General features: G+C 41.2%; 1 protein-coding gene across 7 annotated transcripts in view; it reads right to left on the minus strand.

Moving 5' to 3' along the window:
* Positions 1-21,347, minus strand: part of OXR1 (oxidation resistance 1) — a 452,056-nt gene that overhangs the window by 397,020 nt on the left and 33,689 nt on the right. For 6 of the 7 annotated variants that reach the window (XM_043539189.1, XM_043539186.1, XM_043539185.1 and 3 more), the window contains one exon: positions 1,817-1,892. In XM_043539189.1, coding sequence (XP_043395124.1) covers positions 1,817-1,833 — 17 coding nt within the window. In that variant the 5' untranslated portion in view covers positions 1,834-1,892. Of the gene's footprint in view, positions 1-1,816; positions 1,893-16,470; positions 16,569-21,347 lie in introns of those variants that run through there. The other variant, XM_043539184.1, reaches the window with a different exon arrangement.

The following is a 21,347-nucleotide window of genomic DNA, read 5'->3' on the forward strand; positions in this document are numbered from 1 at the left end:
AAGGAGTAATGGTCTCAAGTTGCATTGGGGGAGGTTTAGGTTGGATATTAGGAAAAACTTTTTCACTAGGAGGGTGGTGAAACACTGGAATGCGTTACCTAGGGAGGTGGTAGAATCTCCTTCCTTGGAAGTTTTTAAGGTCAGGCTTGACAAAGCCCTGGCTGGGATGATTTGATTGGGGATTGGTCCTGCTTTGAGCAGGGGGTTGGACTAGATGACCTCCTGAGGTCCCTTCCAACCCTGATATTCTATGATTCTATGATTCTATGATCATGTACATTGTAGGGAGAGTGGTCACTTTGGATAAGCTATTACCAGCAGGAGAGTGAGTTTGTGTGTATATGTTTTTGTATTTGTTTTTTTTTTTGGGGGGGGGGGGGGGGGAGGGGGGGGAGAAAACCTGTATTTGTGCTGGAAATGGCCCACCTTGATTTTCATGCACGTTGTAAGGAGAGTGGTCACTTTGGATACGCTATTACCAGCAGGAGAGTGAGTTTGTGTGTGTGGTTTTTGGAGGGGGGTGAGGGGGTGAGAGAACCTGAATTTGTGCAGGAAATGGCCCACCTTGATTATCATACACATTGTGAAGAGAGTGGTCACTCTGGATGGGCTATTACTAGCAAGAGAGTGAGTTTGTGTGTGGGGAGGCGGAGGGTGAGAAAACCTGGATTTGTGCTGGAAATGGCCCAAATTGATGATCACTTTATATAAGCTATTACCAGCAGGAGAGTGGGGTGGGAGGAGGTATTGTTTCATGGTCTCTGTGTATATAATGTCTTCTGCAATTTCCACAGTATGCATCCGATGAAGTGAGCTGTAGCTCACGAAAGCTCATGCTCAAATAAATTGGTTAGTCTCTAAGGTGCCACAAGTACTCCTTTTCTTTTCGCGAATACAGACTAACACGGCTGTTACTCTGAAAGTAAACAGATGTTACATAATAGCTGCATCTCGCAGATGGACAGTGAGAACTTCTTGTACCCAAGGTCTGACAATACCTCACATCATTCTTGGCATGTACTTGACCTCATCATATACACCACAGAAGAGTTTGGCTTTCAGAAAGGAATCTGTGTCAGGACTTTTCATTTACATAATATTTAAGATACAATCTGCGAGTAAACAGAATAAAATTCTAAGGCCACTGGACGGCTGAAATGGATGAAACCTGTTGTTGGCCTTTTGTTGTAAAACTCTGAAGAAATAAAGACATAGTAGAAAAATAAAATGCTTTGAAACATGTGGTTTACAGATTAAATTATGTTACTGATAAATCAAATATCAATCCCAGCCCAACTGTAGCATAATTCATGGCATAAATATTACATTTAGTAGAATCATTTCATCTGGCACAAGCTTTAACTTCCCACAACCCAGAAAGACAATCAGAGAGAAATGGAAATCCTCAAAATTGCAGCTTTAGAAGCCAATTACTATGGACCCAGCAATGGTATATTTTCACTCATGAAAATGGGATATGTATAATTCCATTTTGGGTATTTTCAGCATCTCTCCTTCTGTATGCTGGATGCACTCTGATACCAATATAATGTTCTATTTGATAAGCAAGAGGTGTCACATAGTGCTTCCGGATAGCAATAATATAATTCTGTTTATATATTGCTCCTTGCATGAAGAAGAACTAAGGGATTATACAGTAGGGGAAAAGAAAAACAGACAAAACAACAACAGTAATGTATCCTGTTTATGTACCTTGCATAATATTATATTTACCACAAATAAAGCTTTATAGTATGGTCACATTCACTATACATTTTTTGAATGATGAAAAACATAAGAGAATACAGAAACTGACCTTTTAGTGCCAAACATAATGGTGGATGGTTTGCTTCACATTTATGAGCGTTCGGCACTAGACTGTTCTAGTTGATCTGGTCAAAAAAAGAAAAGAGAGACATTTTCAGACTAAGACATTTAGGAGATGGATGTAAATGTCCTGAAGAATGTCTTTACTATTAAACATCTTTCACCATAACTCATAAGAGACCATTCAGAAGTGTTACAGAAATAAGCAAATATGTGCAACCAAATATATGCTGATGTAGATCCGAAACCTGAGATTTTTAGCCAATCTTCCCCAAGGCAAAGCAGCCACTGATATCAATGACTGCTTCCTTAATTGGACCTTACTTAAGCAAACTGAGTAGGGACTTCAAGGATTGATCTCTAAACAATAAAAAACAAAACCTTTTTTATAAAAACTGAAAATGCTGAAAAATGACATTCATGGTACTTAAATAGTCCCACCCCTCAAGTTTGCAGTTCATGGCAAAAAGACACAGCCTACAAAAGAGTTATACTTTAGGTTTGGTCGATTTTTCTATGTAAAAGAAAGCAATGAAAAGATGCTCAGCAATAAGCAATCTTAATACAAATGCTTTTGTTCATCAGAAAAAAATGGTGAAATTATTTTTGACTGATGGGAAGGTTTTAGCTATGAATTCCATCCTAATTTCAAAGAATACTTGAGGGAATTTCACATTAGTACAACCAACTCCAAGTCATTCCAGGTAAAATGTCTTGTTCTCTCCAACTGAGGAAGCAGTGATTGTTAAAACTGTATGTTTCATTATGCTGGGTATGGGCAGTGGCATGTTTGTTTCAATTTATCCAGTGCTCTTGCAGCATATCTGGTTTTGTCAGCATGGCTACCCCACTTTTAAAGCCGCAAAGGGGAAGATGGAGGGGATCTTTCTCCACTTTCTCATGCTTGTTTTCTCACAGAATCAGCAGACTGCACCTGGACAAGCGGCACAAATGTAATCAACCTGTGCAATTTCTCTGCCTGTGCAATCACTCTCCCTGCCACTGAGTGGTGTCAGGGTACCTGGAGTTCTGGATTGAGATTTTTAAAAAACACATGACTGAAGTTAAGCTCCTTGTCTGGGAATTTCAAGGGAGTTGGGGTGACCAGCTCTTGTTGAAGATCAATGGGTGTCGTGCACCTGACTATATTTTAGGCACTTTAGAAAATCACATGCCTCATTCCTTATTTAGTCACCTAAATAAAAGTGCCCTGGTATTTATAGTTACTTGGCACTTCTGAAAATTAGACCACTTAGGCTCCTAATTCCCTATTCAGCCACCTGCCTTTAGATATGCATTAAAATAAAATTTTAAAAAAATTGGCCTGGGATTTTTTTCATTCTTAAATAGTACCAGAATGAGCAGGACTCATAAGCCTTAGGTAAAATTTTCAAAAGTGCCTAAATCATTTAGGAGCCTAAGTTTTACTGAAAGTCAATGGAATCTTAGGTACTTTTGAAAGAGCAGTTATGTGTATTTATTAGATTGTGAACTCTTTATGGCAGGGCCTAGGGCTGTCTTTGAGTTTGTAGAGCACTTAAACACAACAGGGCCCCAATCCTATCCTGGAGCCTCTGGGATATACATAATAATGCTATAAATGATGTGGTATTGTCACTTCTCAGGAAGAGGATACGCTACTTGGGGAAGCTGCATAAGCTTAAACCTACTGAGTACCTGAGGCATTCTCCCCTGGAGGGTGAGAAATTAGTGCAAATTCAAAGAAGGTAGGACACTGCCTCTCAAATAGCACCTACCCCATCTTTGCAAGCAACATTCCCTCTGTGCTCCTCTTTCCTGGCAGCACAGCTTCCTCCTTTTTTGGAAACTACTACTTCTTATGTAAATATAGTTTATCACAAGAGGCATAGAAGAAAAAAAACCCACCACATTTTGATAATTTTTTCCAAGTTTTAAGCAAACTGCCCAATGAGGATATAGAGGGGTAGAATATTGAGGGGTAAGCCTTTTCCTCTTCTTCCAGTTGTCTACTCAGAGTAGCACTGATTTAATTAAATGTGTTATTTTTACATCAATATAGTGCAAAAGGCTGAAGCTCTTATTTCCATTAAAACCAGATTTATTTTGAGTTAGCTTAACTCACTTTAAGAACAGGTTGAAGTTAAATCAAAATAAGCTTCCACACAGGGAGTTGGCCCAGAGTGAGACTCCTTTTCATTAAGAGAGGGTTTCACTATAGAGGCGACTGTGCCCAGAGGGTGGCAGAAAATAAAACATTTAGACAGGAATACAGAGAATGACAACAAGAATAAAGGAACAAGAAGTGCATGGAGGACGATGACTTGAATTTGCTGACATAACTAAAGCAGGGTGGATTAATGAGACCATATGAGTGCTGACCACTGACACATACAGGTTTTTTAAAAAGAATGGGGCTCAGACTCAGGGTTAAGCCCAAACCCCACTTTCATCTACACACAAATCTTTCAGACTTGGGCTCGGACCTACGACCGTACAGGGGCATATGGTCTGATCCCAAATCAAGCTGGAATCCAGGGTTTGAGCCCCACTGCTTCGCAGTATAGATACAACTCCCCCATCGCCCTGCCTCCGACAGGACTGGCTGGCAGGGCAACCTTGCCCCATTCATCCCTCCATTCCAACCAGCTCCCGTGTGGATGCCTCCACTGCCCTACGCCAGTGCCAAGTGCACAGCAAACAGGGAAAGGAGAACGAGGGCCAAGAGACATGCAATGGTAGATGGTTTCTGTCATGTACAGGGCTTCACTGTGTGCACTTGTTCATTCATTTAAAAAAATATATATTTTTTAAGATTCTGTTGTTGCAGGTGTACTGGTGTGGTAATTGCAGCTGGCCTGCCTGCCAATGGGTGAATATTGTTCTTTTCAAATACATGTTTATAAATAAAGCTTTTTATTTCATCAACAAAGTTTATTGTGTCACTGCATCAAATTATATTCAATGTGTATTTAAAATAACAGAGGTAAACAAATGATCGGGGACAATTAGGAATTAGTATGCAAACACTATTCTTCAATACATATAGCTTCTTCGGCTATCCTTCAATGCGAGGATGATGTCTGCCAAGGGCGTTCATTGCTGAGTTTTTAAGTGGCTGAGGAGCCCAATCCTTGCCCTGCAGTGTCAGGTGCCTTTGGCGGGTCAGAAAATGCCACCAAAATGTTCAACAGTGCATCATGGAAGCTCTGCCCATTTCCTGACACAGGAGTAAAAGCACAAGCAAGAGGTTTTCAAAAGTTGCCTCTGCCATGTTACTGGCTCCAGTAGCTGGGTGCACACAAACAGAAAAGACTGATGGCGTTGCATTGGTGGGCTGTTTTAATTTCCTGTAATGTGCAGAGTGCAGAGTCAAGTTTTCCCACAATGCAACAGGAGGGTGCTAGAGAGCCTGGCATATGGCTGGTTTGACTCAGGTCTGCATGCTGCAGCGTGTACTCCAGAGGCCCAGATTCGAGACCATGTTAGGAAATTCTTAACATAGGGTTAACAATCAGGTAGATGCTCAAGACCTGGGTTCTCTAACCCAGAGTCAGCTGAGTCGAGTCCCCTAAACCTGGGGTTACATTGCAGTATAGACATACCCTCATATTAATGTCTTTTAAAAAATGAGAATGAGTTGATAGGGATGAGACAATGAATAAAATGTACTTGCACTTCAAGCTAGTTTTTGACACAGTGCTGCATTAAAAGACTGATGTGGCATATATGGTTAAGTATCATGCTTATGGTGAAATTCAGAAGTGGATGAAAGCCTGACTTAGCAACTGATTATTTACTCATATTATCTCTAGAAACAGCCTGGTTAGAAAGGAAGCAATAAGTGGAGTGTCAAAGGGACTAGAATAAAGCCCAGTTTCATTCATATTTCCCAACAATTGTCCAGTGGAGTCAATATCATGCTAGGTACACAATTAAATTATTATTATATTTAGCTTACAGTTCTCATCCCATTGTTTCATTAAGAATACAAAATGGCCCTCCTCATAAGTACCTTACCCATGCAAATATGTAAAGTGTATAAAATGTGAATAAAAATACACACAACATATAAAATAAAAATATTGTACATGCAGTCAGATGTAACAGTCATATGACTTTGAAGTCATAATTTTATTACACTGAGGGCAGGCCCTGTACATTGTCAAGTATTTCTGCACCCAGTTAAATCACACAACCTCCACTTATGAAAATGGGGCATAGGAATTTTTGATTATTTTACCCAATGTACAGTAAAAGCTGTGTTACCTGGCACTTTACCAACCAGAAAGCTCTAGAAACCAATATTTTGGGAGGGGGTATAGGGCGCGGGCTCTTGGAGGGAGCTTGGGGCAGTGGGTTGGGATGCAGGAGGGGTTTCGGGGTGTCTGATCCGGGCAGCGCTCACCTCGGGAGGCTCCCTGCAAGTGGTGACATGTCCCTGCTGCTCCTAGCCAGAGGAACGGCCCGGGGGCTCTGTTAGCTGCCCCTGCCCTGCCCCAACCACTGGCTCCGCAGCTACCATTGGCTGGGGACCCATGGCCAATGTGAGCTGCGGGGGCAGCACGCAAAGCCGCCTAGCTGCACCTCCGCCTAAGAGTAGCACAGACACGTCACCACTTGCGAGGAGCCGCCCAAGGTGGTCACCGCCCGGATCCGACACCCCAAAACCCCTCCCACACCCCAATCCCCTGCTTTGAGCCCCCTTCCCCATCCAAACTCCCTCCCACAGTCTGCGCTCCGCACCTCCTCCCATGCCCCCACCCCCAGCCTTGAGCCCCCTCTTGCACCCAAACTGCCTCCCTTTTAGTTAACCAAAATTCTTGACATACCAGCACACCCATATTCCCCCAACATGCCGATAACAAAGCTTCTACTGTATTTTCAAGTTCAGTGTAGTTTGTAATGTGGTGGAATTAAACCTGTAACCAGATTAGGAGTGGGCAAGAAACATTTTCTGGTTCTTAGAAAAACCCAATCTGAAACACCCAGCATCACCACCAGGAGTTCCAAAACTACAGGAATGAGAAAAGTCAAAATGAAAGAGCAAGACCAAGATCGACCAAAAAGACCCCCAATAAAATCCTCCAGATAAACTTAAAACAATAGTAAAAATAGAAGCTATTCTTATTTGCACTGTTGCAGCACCTACGAGCCTCAATCACGGACCAGTGGCACCTTGTGGTTCTCAGTGCTTTTTCTCCAATCACCTGCTTGGAAGGAGATCTTGCCTCTCTCAATCAATGACATATTGAAAGGACTTATAGCTATGTTGAGATATAATTCAGAAAGTTTTTTTTTAAGTGCCTCTGACATATGAAAGACTTCACTTTCCCTTCCAATCTTAATAGGCTAATTTCTCCAGAGCTACTTCTCACTTGGTCTGAACTATGCAAACCACCAGTGGCAAATAGGTAGTAAGCAGGTAGCAAATAGAATACCAGTGTGTTGGCCTTCCAAGATCTCCAGGTTCAATGGCATCTGAAGTTGCACCCAAGTTCTTGAGTACCGTACGATAATGTAAAGAAGTCAGAAACAAAGTAAGTTGTAAATTGCCATACAGTAAGTTTAGAATGTTTATATAGACATACAGTATGCCTTTCTGGAAGATGTGCTTTAGCCAAACATAAGTTATGTTTTAGCCAGACACAAGTTATTGGGCTCAACAGAGCGGTAAGTGGGTGACATTTATTGGCCTGCAATATGCAGGAGATCAAAGTAAATGATTTAGTGGTCCCTCTTGGCCTTAAAAAAGAAAATTCTATGAATTATCTACACAGATATATTATTTAAACTGAAAATAATATATTATTTCTATTAAGTGAAAATGAAGTTGTGAGATTATACTTAAACTCTTTGAATCAGTAATGTTTAGATTTCAGAATTAAAAGACACATCCTTCTTGCCTGATTTACTTATTTATAAAGCCTACCACCAAATTTACTTATATTTGCAATGAAATTACTCTCCTTCTCACATAAAAAAAGTTTTACCTTGGCAAGGGGGGTTTCTTAGAGATATTCTGGTGACTCTACAGTAATGGTTCTTTACATAATTAAGCAACTAAACCATGTGAAAATTAACACACCAATAAAATTAAGTACTTTGCAAATGGAGACAAAGGAAATACAATAATAAAAGGTAAATTCTGATTTACGTGAACTATGACTAAATACATCAACAGAAATTGTCATACTTTGAAATAAACCAGGAGAAATACCATCTGTTGTTGTTCCAAAGGTCAGTCCTGTAGTAAGAATGAATAAATAATTCACCTTCTTAGCATAAATAACTAGACCTGCCAAGATTATGGCCACGGGGAAGTATACACGTTCATTCTAATTTTTTTTTTGTAATTTTTGCCTTCTATTATCAAGAACTATTTTTGCCACAGAGCTCCTTTGCTATCTGAAATAGAAATACTATAGGACTCTCTTTGTAAGTTATTTATATTTGATGCATTTGATTTTGGTGAACATTTCATCTGTCAACAGTCCTTTACAGCAGCTACTTTTAACAGTTTCCAAGGATCTAACATTGTTTATTAGGATTATGTTTGTAAGCCAATTAATTTAAACCTTCTTACACTGTAATTGTATTTTATTAATTTGTTACATGATCTTCATTTTAACATACAGTTCACTATGGCAGCTTCATTCTGTCCCCTACAAGACACAATCGGGCTTCCTAGAGTATTCATTCTGAGACAGACAAACATTCATAGATTTCAAGAAGGGACCACTGTGATCATCTAATCTGACCTCCTGTATAACACAGGCCATAGAACTTCCCCAAAATAACTCCTAGAACTTTAGAAACAAAATATTGATTTTAAAATTGTAAGTGATGGAGAATACATCACAACCGTTGGTAATTTGTACAAATGGTTAATTACCCTCACTTAAAACTTTACACCATACTTCCAGTCTGAATTTGTCTAGCTTCAACTTCCAGCCATTAGATTGTGTTATACCTTCCTCTGCTAGACTAAAGAGCCTATTAAATATTTATTCCCTTCTGCCAAAAATCAAGACGGACTTGTAGGGACAGAAGGCATGAAATCAGGACGTGTGAGAACAGTGCGTACGGTTTCTTAAAGATGAAGAAACTGATGTTACTTTGGACAGACAGCCTGATATCTCAGGGTATAAGAAGGAAAGCGAGGATGTTAAAGCCTAGAGAAGCTTTAATAGACTGTTTACAGGCTCAACTCAATCCGTTCAGAAGAAGCTCCTGAAAGTCAGATATTGTTCAATTATCATAAAAAAGGAACCAACAGGTCATTTGGCAATTTTTATTGGTTGTCCCTCAAGCAAATATAGCTTAATGAAATCAAAGTATAGAAAGCAGAGCTTCACACCAGCAGAACTAATTGTAAGTTGCTTAAGCTCCCCAATGCCAGATTTCTATGCACCTCCTCTGCTAATGCTACAGATGAAATATGCCTCGCAGTTGTAGAGGAGTGCAGAAGTTGAAAATAATTCGATAGGAAACAGGAGAGATGAAACACCACATGGCACCATTCAGGAAAAGGCAGATCACATGCTACTTTCTCTTTACCCCTCCTGAGCTGCAGTCAGATATTTACTGGAGCACCTGAACACTGCACTTCAGTATTAGAGTTCTTTCTCCTCCCTGGATAAGAGTCAGCTAAAACTGATGAACTAAAATCCAGGAACTAGATAACAGAATGACTGATGTAGAACAGAGGTTCTAGACAGCAAATAAGCCTAGGAGGTTGAAGAAACAGAAGGTAATTTCGGTGTGGACTGATTAGAGTGGAGCAACACAAGTATTAGAAAAAAAGAAAAGGAGTACTTGTGGCACCTTAGCGATTAACAAATTTATTTGAGCATAAATTTTCGTGAGCTACAGCTCACTTCATCGGATGCATCCAATGAAGTGAGCTGTAGCTCACGAAAGCTTATGCTCAAATAAATTTATTAGTCTCTAAGGTGCCACAAGTACTCCTTTTCTTTTTGAGATTACAGACTAACACGGCTGCTACTCTGAAACAAGTATTAGAAAGGCCCAAGAGGAGAAAATTTTAGTATGCAAGGTAGGAGAGGTCAAGCACAGAAGCAGATGCATTAGCTATTATGACAAGGCAAGTGTTGGATTTTTGAAGTGTTTCTATCCACAGAAACTTCAGAAAACAGCCAATAGCAGACTCATCTAAGATCAAGTTGTTATGTTTCATGTTTTCTGGTTTTAACCAAACAAAATGATACCTACATGTATTTTAGCCATTCTAGTAATTACCCCATATCTATAATTATTTAGTAATTCTAGTAATTACCCCATATCTATAATTATTCCAAAACTGTCACACATTGTACAATGGCATAATTCAACTTTTTTCCAAATGTCATTTTTTCTATTAAGAGAGAAAATTCAGTCATTTCCACAAGACCTATTTTGTAATAGTCAAAAGGAGATAATAAATGAATGGGAGTTATATTAATTCCATAAAATATGAAGAATATCCCGGTTTAGTCATTAGCCTTCTGAAGCAGCTGGCCCAGTATACTGTAATGCAAAATTTCCTGACTACATTACAAAATGTCTTTTTGCAGAGATTTCCCTTTTTAATAGCCTTCCCTTTGTTATTAACTAGCTTGTCTAGCCACTTACCCTTTTAAAAATATATTTAATGGTGTAAAGGATCTAATTTGTAGTCTCTAGCTGTTGTTCCATTGACATTTATTTAATGATGGGATCATTTGTTTACTCTGTCTCATCTTCTGGAGGATTCAGGAATACTTAATAAAAATGCTGGAGTAAAATGTTCATAGTATCTTATCTTTAAGGGGGCAATATAGCTATATTAGGATTGGTGTCTGCCATTTTTTCCAAAAGTGGCCATGTCTAAGAGTGGGAACCTACTAAACAGCACAATCTTCATCTACAGATTGAATTAGCACCATGTGCAGCCTATGGCAGCCAAGACTTAAGCTAGAACCCTGGGGGTCTATGGACAATACAGTGTATCACAGTTTCAGGGTAACTGTTTCCATGGTCCCTCAAGTGCACCCACTTAAGGTTTCAGGCTCCCAGCTGTCACTGGTTTCAGAGTGGTAGCTGTGTTAGTCTGTATCAGCAAAAAGAATGAGGAATACTTGTGGCACAGAAGTGGGCTTTAGCCCATGAAAGCTTATGCTCAAATACATTTGTTAGTCTCTAAGGTCCCACAAGTATTCCTTGTTCTTCCAGCTGTCACTGTCACTTACCCTTCTCATCAGGTGTTATAAGGCTTCACAGCCCCCTGCCATACACTAATATCTCCAGCAAGCCAGTATGGCTTAAGGCCAGCCCCTGTGAACTGCTCTCTCTCTGGGGGCTATGAACAGTATATTGCCAACAGTTACAAGTTACCACACAGAGTACATTATTTTAAGGACAAAAGCATTACAGAGCAATCATATAAAAACCAAAAACTTTCTACACACTTACTCAAACATACCAGAAATTGTGCATCAGACTTATGTGGCCTAGAAGGCCAAAGTCATTCCAACACTTCAGGACTGGGGCCTCTCCTTACACAAAATGTCATGTCAATTTTCTCACTCAAAATAAAGGCCACTAGTATGTTTAAACTCCCCGTGTATATATCCTCAAGTTCTTTTTTTGCCTCTTGGTCTCTGCAAAACCCAGTTTGAGTAATCATATGCAAACCACCCAACAGGGTGGTATCTCTCTGAGCTGTTTACTTTCTTAGTAACTCACTTTAACCTCTGTTTTTCATACCTGAAGGTGCTACGGTAACCCACCCTGTAGAACAGAATGCAATCATACATTAAAACATTTATAAGTGTAATACAATTGCCTTGAAAAAAACTGCATGGGGTTCCAACATCTGTTGCAAAGTGATCCTCCTCCCTTGCCAAGTCAGTTGGAAATCTGACACGCTTCTCCAGGTTAGAAGTCACACTTCGTACTTCTTTTAGTGTCTTGGAAAGATCAATAGACAACAGATTTGACTATTGTCACTTTGGCGGCTAGTAATACAGTATATCAGCAAATCTCTTCAGAAGATAAGGGTTTTGCAGAACTTACAAGAAAATATTTGGGGTCTGACCATAGACAACTGAGGTCAACAGATGTCTTTCAACTGACTTAAATGAGCTTTGGATAAGACCCAAGAAGTATAATTGTCTGGCTTAAGGCCTGTGAGGTGCTGAGCTCCTCATGTGGTCATTCCCAGCCCCTACCTTAGTAACTACTACCTTCTTGGTCCCCATCAGGGACCTCCACAACTTTAAAAAAAAAATCACAAGCCTCTCCAGCTCAAGCTAAAGGACCAGGTTTTAGTTTTAACAGATTCATATCCTGTGGTGATCAGACAGAGGTAGATATGTAATATATACCGTACAGCAGGTTACAGTAGGATTGAAGATTAAATGGAATACTAATCAGTAAGCTTCACTCCTGCACCCACTAGAGTCAATAGAATTTTTGCCATTAACTTCAAAGAAAATCAAATCAGACACTAAGAAACATACAGAGGGAACCTTAACTAGCAAAAGTGCAGTGAAAATACTGTGATCACCAGGAGAAATAATGAGGAAAATATAAATGCATTAGAAAATTGAGTTCTTGTTGAGAAGAAAGAAGTCTTCAAGGACGAGTTAGATGATTCAGGCTTGTTGGGGAGAGACAGAATCAAACCCAGGCTGGCTTATTAAAATGAGATGACTTTTAAAGACAGTGCACTACACTGAATAACCTATATTTCTTATTCACTAACTGTAACAGAGATTTGTGAATAACTGCAACTGATTTATGTGTTGTGACTTTTTAATCTTCCTCCTCTGGAATTTTCTATGTTGAAGCCAGTTAATGGACTCATCCCACAGATGTTCATTCAAAGATTTAAGTTTGGATTTTAATATAAAGAAAATATAATAGTGAAGTTACTTAGCATGTGTGCATTTAACTTCAGTACAGCTGTCTATCAGCAAAAGTTCAAAGGGCCAGATGCATTTTCAATAATATAAAACAAAACAAAGAAATCTTAGGTCCTACTCTATATAGCTGGTTTATCTAAAATTTCTTTTGGAAAGCTCTCTCTTACTGCTAATTCACGTCAAGAAGTATTCCATCACACCTACATCACAACATATTTGAAAAATGCACTACGATCCACCTTAACTAAATGAAACCATCCATATGGACCTGCATAACCTTACTGCATATTATTCTCGATGAAGATTTATTACAGCTTTCCATGAATTTCTGTAAACCATCATACTTCCAGGTCCCACAAGCAGGGAAGGTACATTGATCTCCATTGTTGTCGATTGTTTTCTATTGTATAGATCAGTGGTTCTCAACCAGGGGTCCACGAGCCCTTTCACGGGGGCCGCAGAGCCCCGTGTCTGAAAGTCACTGCCCCGAGCCCCAGCGCTGAAGCTGGGAGCAGCGTGGGGCTGAAGCTGGGAGACGCAGCACCCCCCCCAAGCTAGAAGCAGTGTGGGGCTGAAGCCGGGAGCCTCAGTGCCCCCTCCTCACGCTGAAACTGGGAGCCGTACTGGGAGTCCCCCCCGACCCGTACACAGCCCCTAGCTACCCCACTACCTGCCTTCAGCCCCTAGCTACCCCACTACCTGCACCCTGAGTAGTTTTCAAACTTTTTGAACTGAGTCCCCCCTTTCAGTTATATTTTTTGGTTGCATCCCCCTACAGCTCAGACAGGCTGGGTGGCCACCTGAGTGAATCAGGGGGTGGAGGTGGCGCTCCCTCCCTGGACTCTGCCGGGCAGAGCTGGCTCAAGCCCCGTCAGCCCTTGCTCCCCAAAATAGAAGTAAAACTATGCCTATGTCCAAGGGTGTCCCCCCCAGTCCAGAGCCCTGCACTCACTCCTCCCCCTCCCCCCCAGCCAGGCCTTGGCATATTTATAGCATGTTGAGAGGGGCCTCAGCAAGAAAAAGGCTGAGAACCCCTGGTATAGGTACCCATTTGTCCTCCTTAAAAGAGGACAGTCATTTTGGCATATTTGTCCTTTGTCCTCCTCATGTATCAAGAATGATGCTTAAAATTACCTCTTTTTGGCACTTTGGATTTTGTAATTTAGAAAATGATTAATAAAATCTTTAAAATAAAAACACATGCAATCCCTCCCTGAAGCCCTCTCACTCTCACTGAGGGGTAGGGCTCTGGGTTATTCTATGAATACTCTTCCACTCTGTACTCCTGGGGGAATTCTGTGCCAAAACAATTAAAAATTCTGCACATAATATGTTAAAATTCTACAAAATTTTGTATATTTTATCAAAATAAATCATCACTCCAGTTTCAATTGTTTTGGTAATTTATTTCAAAGTATCTGTCAGCAACTATGTCTGTAACAATACAGATCAAAAAAAAAGATTCGGGAAATTTTTTTTGACAAATAGATTCCTTACTAGACATATTAATACAGAACTTCCATTTAAACTACAATACAGAAATGTATTTCCTGCACCCCTCAGAAGCAGGGCAAAGGCTTGAGGGAGTCTGGGGTAATGGAGGAGCTGAGGAGGGGAGAAGCCTGGGAGTGAACCTGCAGGGTTGTTGGGTATGGGTGGGAGAAGTATGGAACAGGGTTTTCAGGGGGGATTGTTAAGGAGTAGGGGAGCCTCCCCCATGCAGACCATCTAGCCTCTCCCATTCAGTCAGACACATCTACCCCATCCCCCTGTGTCCCTGCATCCCCCTACCTCGCTGTCCCTGCACCCCCATCCAGCGACACCCTCCCCCATTCAGCCCCTGGCTCAATGCTGTCATCCCACTAGCTCCTAAGCCCGTGCACCAGTCTGTCTCTCCCACTAGCCTTTCTGAACCCCAATCTGTGACCCTCCAGCAGCCAGTGTGCCCCGCTCCGTCTGTCCTGTACTTCCTCACCTGACCCCACTGTGAGGAACACAGCCTCTTCCCCCTCCCTCTCCACATGCTGGCTGCCCATTTTTCTGGTGCCACAGCAGCCCCTGGTGGGTGAAAGTTGTAACTGCAGCACCTCTCCTGCAGAATCTATATTTTGAGGAGAAAAAACAACAACAAATCTGCAGGGGGACATGAATTCTGCACGTGCACAGTGGCACAGAATTTCCCCAGAAGTAACTCTGCTCCTGAAAGGAAACAGACCTTTTTTGCCAGCTCAGTGGCTAGGTCTTCTCTGGCTAGGCCTTCTCTCTCTCCCCAGCTCAGAGTCACATTGGCTCCAGATTTCTCTCTCACTCTCCCTCCAGGCACAGCAGTCCTATTCAGACATTGGCTCCTCTCCCCTCACCCGACCCAGGAGCCTCACTCATTGGCCCCAGCCTGCGAGGGCTTTCAGTCCCTTCTATCATGACCCTTATCTTCAACCCAGCTTGGTCTGGATCTATGGAGCTCTGGTGCCCACCATACCTGAGCTCCCTGAGATTGTTGGGCAGTGCAAGTGGGCGCCACCATACTTGAGCTCCCTACAAGGGAACTCCAAGTGTGTTACAAATAAAAAAAAACCTGGTGGCCTCTGCCACTTTTATATCACATTGGTGCACTATATTTATCATGGGAATCACCATCCCAAGAGGTTTATCAGTGACTTAAGAAAATGAATTTAAATTCATTAAAAGTAGGATATGAGATAACTATGCATTTTGCAGCTACTGTAAGTGTGACACTGATGTTTCAATTTGAGGTAAAGGTAATGTAATATATTGCATTAAAACTGCCAAAGATGACAAAAGTTCAAAGATTCAAAGCTGTGACAGATTTATGTTACCAATCTGCCTGAGGCATCAGGTGATCAGGCTGAGGCTGCAGGATCGTTAGGGGAGGAGATGAAGGAGCACACCAAGTGACTAAATTTTATAGCTTTATTAATAAAACAACAGTGGTGAGTGCTGGGAATGCTCCCACGTCACTCATAGGAAGAAAGAAAGCATTAGTGCCCCAACCCTAACCCACTTTCATACTCACACATGCATGACCCGAGGCTGGACAAGACTGGGTGTAATATAAGAAAAAGAGGGGGAAGGGTAGACGAGAGTTCTGTCCTGTGCACAGGCCATCTAGGGTCCGCTGTTGATCTCCGACTTGCTTCAGCTCTCGGGGTGGGGGGTGGTTAAGTCCTGGGTTCTTCTGCGGGCATTTCATTCAGGGACCTCTGTCCCCCTGTGCTCTGTACCAGTCCAAACCAGCCTTCCGAGGCTTTCTTGGCTTCCCCAAAACACATCAGCTTCAGGGTTGTTATGTTCCCATTCGCTAACCTTCACATTCTCACTAGTTTTTGTAATCCCCTACCATCTTGTTCATCTTACTTCTCTTTTCTCATGGTTGGCTGGGGTTCGGTGAGATACAGATACAGCTGCAGGCTTCTGGGCTGCACAGAGTCAGTTCGAGTGCCGTGATCTTGGACTGAAGCCAGCATCTTATCTTCAGACTGAGCTGAAGCATCGAGTTAACCCGTTCTCTTCTCTCTCCCTCTCTCTTCGGCCTCTTGCAACCTGCAAAGGAACCTTTCACTCCACATTCACACCTTTAACCCTTCCCAAAATACCTTGCAATACCTGCAAAAGCATTAGCAACATACAATGCTGATTTGCCTCCCCAAGGGACCCCCCTGAAGGAGGGGGCCATTGGGTTGTGACAAAGTTTTTTCCAAAATTCATGCTCTTTATGAGTTACTGTAGCAGAACTCACCAAAACATTTCATGTTGTTAAGCAACTACTCATCAAAGTGTGGATGACAGCAAAAGTTGACAGTTCTATTTTCACTGATTCCACAACTTCTTAAAAGCGTATCCTGTGGACAAAGTAAATCAAAAGCACTTTGTGAAAATGGGCTAGCCCCATATTCTATTTCAAAGTGTACAGATGACCTTAAAGAGAACATTTACTATTCAAAAGAACTGGTACTTCCAACAAAGATTCCATGAAAGGCTTCCCACATATTTTAAGGTACTCCACTGTGTTACCGGTATTCAATACTATTAGATTTTTTTGAAGACTGTCATGAAACTTCTCAAGCAAATCGCTACCAACCTAATCAATAGGATTGATGAGTTTGGACTAAAATTATCAAATGTATCAGCATATATAGAAGACAATGTGGGTGCTAATTATTCTAAATTTAACGGTTTTCCAAAAACAGAGAAAAAAGTGACATTCTTGTTACCGATTGTTTAGCTCATGTCATACACAGTAGCACAAGAGTTGCAGTGACCAAACTAAACATTGATGTAGAAAACCTAGTTTAAAAGGTTTACAGCCATTTTAGAATTCGATCACTGAGCATTCAACAGCTTTAAAGAGTTTTGCCAATTTGCTGGGGTAATACAGTAAAATTCCACGTCACGTAGTCACACCTTGGCTGTCAATTGTACTTGCTCATTGAACAACTGGCAATGTGCTGAAAAGGGCTTACAAGTTACTTTCAATCTTTGGTGGAAGATAAATGCTGTAAAGTAATATGGGGTCGTTTTGGAGATGCTAAGTTGTACTATTTCTTCTTGAACCATGCTCGAAAAACATTCACAGGTAGTACTGAAGCTCTGGAGTCAAACTTGCTCACAGTAATTTCACTGTTCAAACTGATGTCCAACCTAGACAATAAACTAAAATGTAGAATAAATGAAATTTTATGGTTGTGTTTTGAACTTCAAACAGAAGAATCTCAGTGAAAGTGAATGAAGAAAGTATGAAACAAATTTTCTGCTTTTCTTTAAAATCAGTGGACTAGAAAAGATTTATGAAAGATGATTCACTGAAAATAATATGCACTAAAAAAATCCTGTCTTATTGGGAAAATAGCATTCTTTTAAAGAATTTACAGAAACTGTTGAAACATTCAAAACTGATAAAGTTATTGATATGGACAAATTATAAGAAGAATTTTGTATAATCAAGGAAGTCATTTTGTCTCCTGAATTTCAAGACTGCACAAGTGTTAAAAAGAAATACCTCAAGATTTTCAAAATGGCAAATTCAAGCAGAAGCGGAAACTTCAAAAATCTGAAAAAAAAATAGGTTCTTACATATTTTCCATTTCATGCAGTAATGCATAACCTGAAAGGACATTTTTGTTAATGAATTACGCATGGTGAAATGAAAGTAATCAATTGAAAGTGGACACAGTGAAAGCAGAACTACAGATTTGCTACAATTTTGAAAAATACTGAGTTCAAGTACCTGCTTCCAGAATTCCCAAGATGCTGTTATACAAGAAATAGACAATAAGTTAAGGTTCGTGCATGCTTTCTACGAAACGTTATTTGGTTAATTGAGTTTTGTCCTCATTTTTAGAAGCACTAAAAAGGACTTGTCATCCTTTTTCAGTTACCCATGGTGGCCACCTGTGTTGCTACACATCACGAGAAAGAGATTTAAAATGGTCACTTAAGTGTAGCATTGTTTAAAGGAGAAAAAGATTTGCATCCTATGAAACTCTAAAAGCCAAATAGCAGGACACCAAAAAGGATGGTTTCTCTGCTAATTGAGGTTTTCATGTTTGAAAGGATGGATAATTTTGGTACATAAACAAGGTAGTGAAGTTCACAAGGGAAGTCACAAGAGCCTTACAGTTTTAATAGTTTAGGATGGGATTTTCAAAAAGCATCCAAGTGACTTAGGAGCACAAATCACTCCGAATTTTTAAATAAATATTAAAACCCAGGCTTCAGGGTTTAAGCCAATCTCTAACTACTAGAGATCAGAACATGACCTAACATGGGGACAGATTATCCCATTACAGGGTTCTTATACCTTCCTCTGAAATATCGTGCACGAACCACTGTCAGAGACAGAATACTGAACTGGGTGGACCTTGGGTTCCCAGGTGTCCGGTTTTCGACTGGAACATCCAGTCGAAACAGGAACTTGGCAGACGCTAAAAGTCCAGTTGACCACAGAAACCAACCTCCCCCACTGGGGAGGGGTGTGGGAAGGGCAGCAGCTGTGGCTGGAGCCACATGGAGGAGCTGCTCTCTGCTCAGTTGCTGACACCTGACAGAGAGCAGTGGCTGGCTTCTGGACCGGGCTCCAAGAGGTAGGTGCCGCTGCCCGAGGGGGGTCCTGTCCGCCCCCCCTTCTTTCCCTTCTTCCCCGCCATGCCCCGATTCCACAGCCCGTCACTATGGTGACCGACCCCTCTTCGCCCCACCACCTTGCTCCAAGATCCGACTCCAGCGGTGCCCCGATTGCCCTGGTCCTGACCCCTTGTTATGGGAACTGACCACCGCTGTGTTCCACTGTGCCCCGGTCCACTGTGCTCCGGGGACCAATACCCCCCTGCACCACTGTGCCCTGACTGGGCAGGCAAGCAGGCTCCCCATCAGCTCCTCCCAGCCTGGTGCTGCAGGCAGCAGATGAGTCCCAGGAGAGGGGGGAAGTGAGCGGGGCGGGAGTGGAGAGTGAGCGATGGAAGAAGGGGGGAGAGATGGGGCCTCAGGGGAAGAGGCCATTACAAAGTTGGCAACCCTAAATGGACCATGAGTCTGACCGTGTACGGCGATTCCTGTATTTCATCACCCACTCCTGGGAGACACCGTGCCTTCTTGGAAATTCCCTATTATGCTGGTGGGGTCAATAATTTACAAGAGTCTTTTGTGAGATGCAGCTTGGAAAACTAGTTAGCATATCTGCCCGCAGCCTGCCCCCACTCCATGGTTTTCAGGTGGGGAGCATTTGGTGTTCTAGCTGGTAAAAGAAATGATACATGTTGAAATTTTCTCAACATTTTTACTGTTTTTTTCAAAAAGTGTCTAAAGTTCTAGTATTTTTGATCATTGGAAATTTTAACCAGCTCTGTTTTTCTCAGAGGAAAGATGTTGCATAAAAAAGTTTCAACAAAAAGTTTTACTAAAACCTACATTTCAAAAAACTCCGACCGGCTATATCTGTTGTTTAACCCCATTCAGTCCCAAGAACTTGGAGCTGCAATAAAGGTAGCCTTAACATAGTCCTTGCAAGAAGGAGGAGGAAAATCTTTATTCCCTATGCCTGAGATGCCCTATCATATAACTATACACTTTCTAACACACAATGGAATCTGGAGTATTCCAAAACAACACCGGGGTTTGGAACAGCCTAAGGGTCACTGTGGGCTAGACACTGAAACAGCCAAAGTCTTAGTTTTATAAACTGGTATTTCCCAACAGTTGGGAAATCACTGCTGTAGGGAATGCACTAGAAGACTCTTCCTAACTCTAATTTTTATTCCTTTATGTTAAGCAGCACAAAGCCATTTTAGCCTTGTCTTCATAAGAAAAAAGTTAGAAAGATATCAGCATTCAAACGGAAGCAGGACAACACCAGCAAGCAATAATGTTACTTTTAAAACTGTGAATGTTTTATAAACAAAGCAAAGTAAAACTCTGAGGTTAGAGAGAATGATTTGTCTGTGTCACTTTACTTCTTTCAAGATACTGGGAATAACTCAGAGCATCTTAAACTAAGTAAAAGTAATCAGACACTAAATAGCCAAACCAGAGACTAACCATTGAACAAAATTCCCAGTTTAAAATGAACTGATACGGTTTTATGATGTTGCTAACTAAGTATATGAAATCCACACACAATACAAGAACATTGCAGAAACAATTTTTAGTTTTTATTTTGCCTGGCACAAGGAATTAAGATGTGATGAACTAATTTTTTTTAAACCAATTTCAATTTATAAGCAGCTTGGAGCAACCATGTATAAACTACAAGCTCTTTTTTTTCAAGCTTTCAGAAAAGTCTGTGAAACTGTACACAGAAGAATAAAAAATTGCTTTTCCTTGCTAACTTGTGAACAGCTCCCTCTTGCCTGTTAGCAAAATGAATTATTTCAGGCTGCTGTTTCCTTGCACCCAGCAATAAAGTTAAACACTCTTGCTTTATTTATTTAGGGGTTTCTATTAATTTAGCCAGATAGCCTCCTGGAAACTGTCTTGCACAAAAACAATAAACTGATCCCCAATTTTAATAAGACAGCTAATGCAGGCCTCCTGGGCTCCACTGCCACCAAGGCCAGCTCAGATACTTCTGATTAGAAAACAATTCAACTGAAAAAAATAGCACTGCCCTTTGGTAAGCCACCATTCATCATGGTGGGCAATGTATTAGCCACAATGTTAAGACAGCTTCCCAACAGGCAATTGGGATGTTATAGTAGGATTATGTATAGGGTAACATCTAGAAACAGAGAATTCTACTTTCAGGAAGTGCTTGCTTGATGAGAAGGGAAAATACACCTCTACCCCGATATAACGCGACCCGATATAACAGGAATTCGGATATAACATGGTAAAGCAGTGCTCGGGGGGGGGGGGGGGCGGCTGCACCCTCCGGTGGATCAAAGCAAGTTCAATATAACACAGTTTCACCTACAACACGGTAAGATTTTTTGGCTCCCGAGGACAGAGTTATATCAGGGTAGAGGTGTATATGTGGAGGAAGGAACAAAGTCTGAATGTAGCACTGTCGTCTTGGGGCTCGTTCCCAAACTTCATTCCTTTGAGTCAGAAAATTTTGTGTATCTTTGGCAATTATTAACAAGAGAACATATTTAAAGTTTGCCTGTGGTGGGGTGGGAGGGA

The sequence above is a fragment of the Chelonia mydas genome, chromosome 2 (assembly GCF_015237465.2).
Source record: "Chelonia mydas isolate rCheMyd1 chromosome 2, rCheMyd1.pri.v2, whole genome shotgun sequence".
Lineage (NCBI taxonomy): Eukaryota > Metazoa > Chordata > Testudines > Cheloniidae > Chelonia > Chelonia mydas.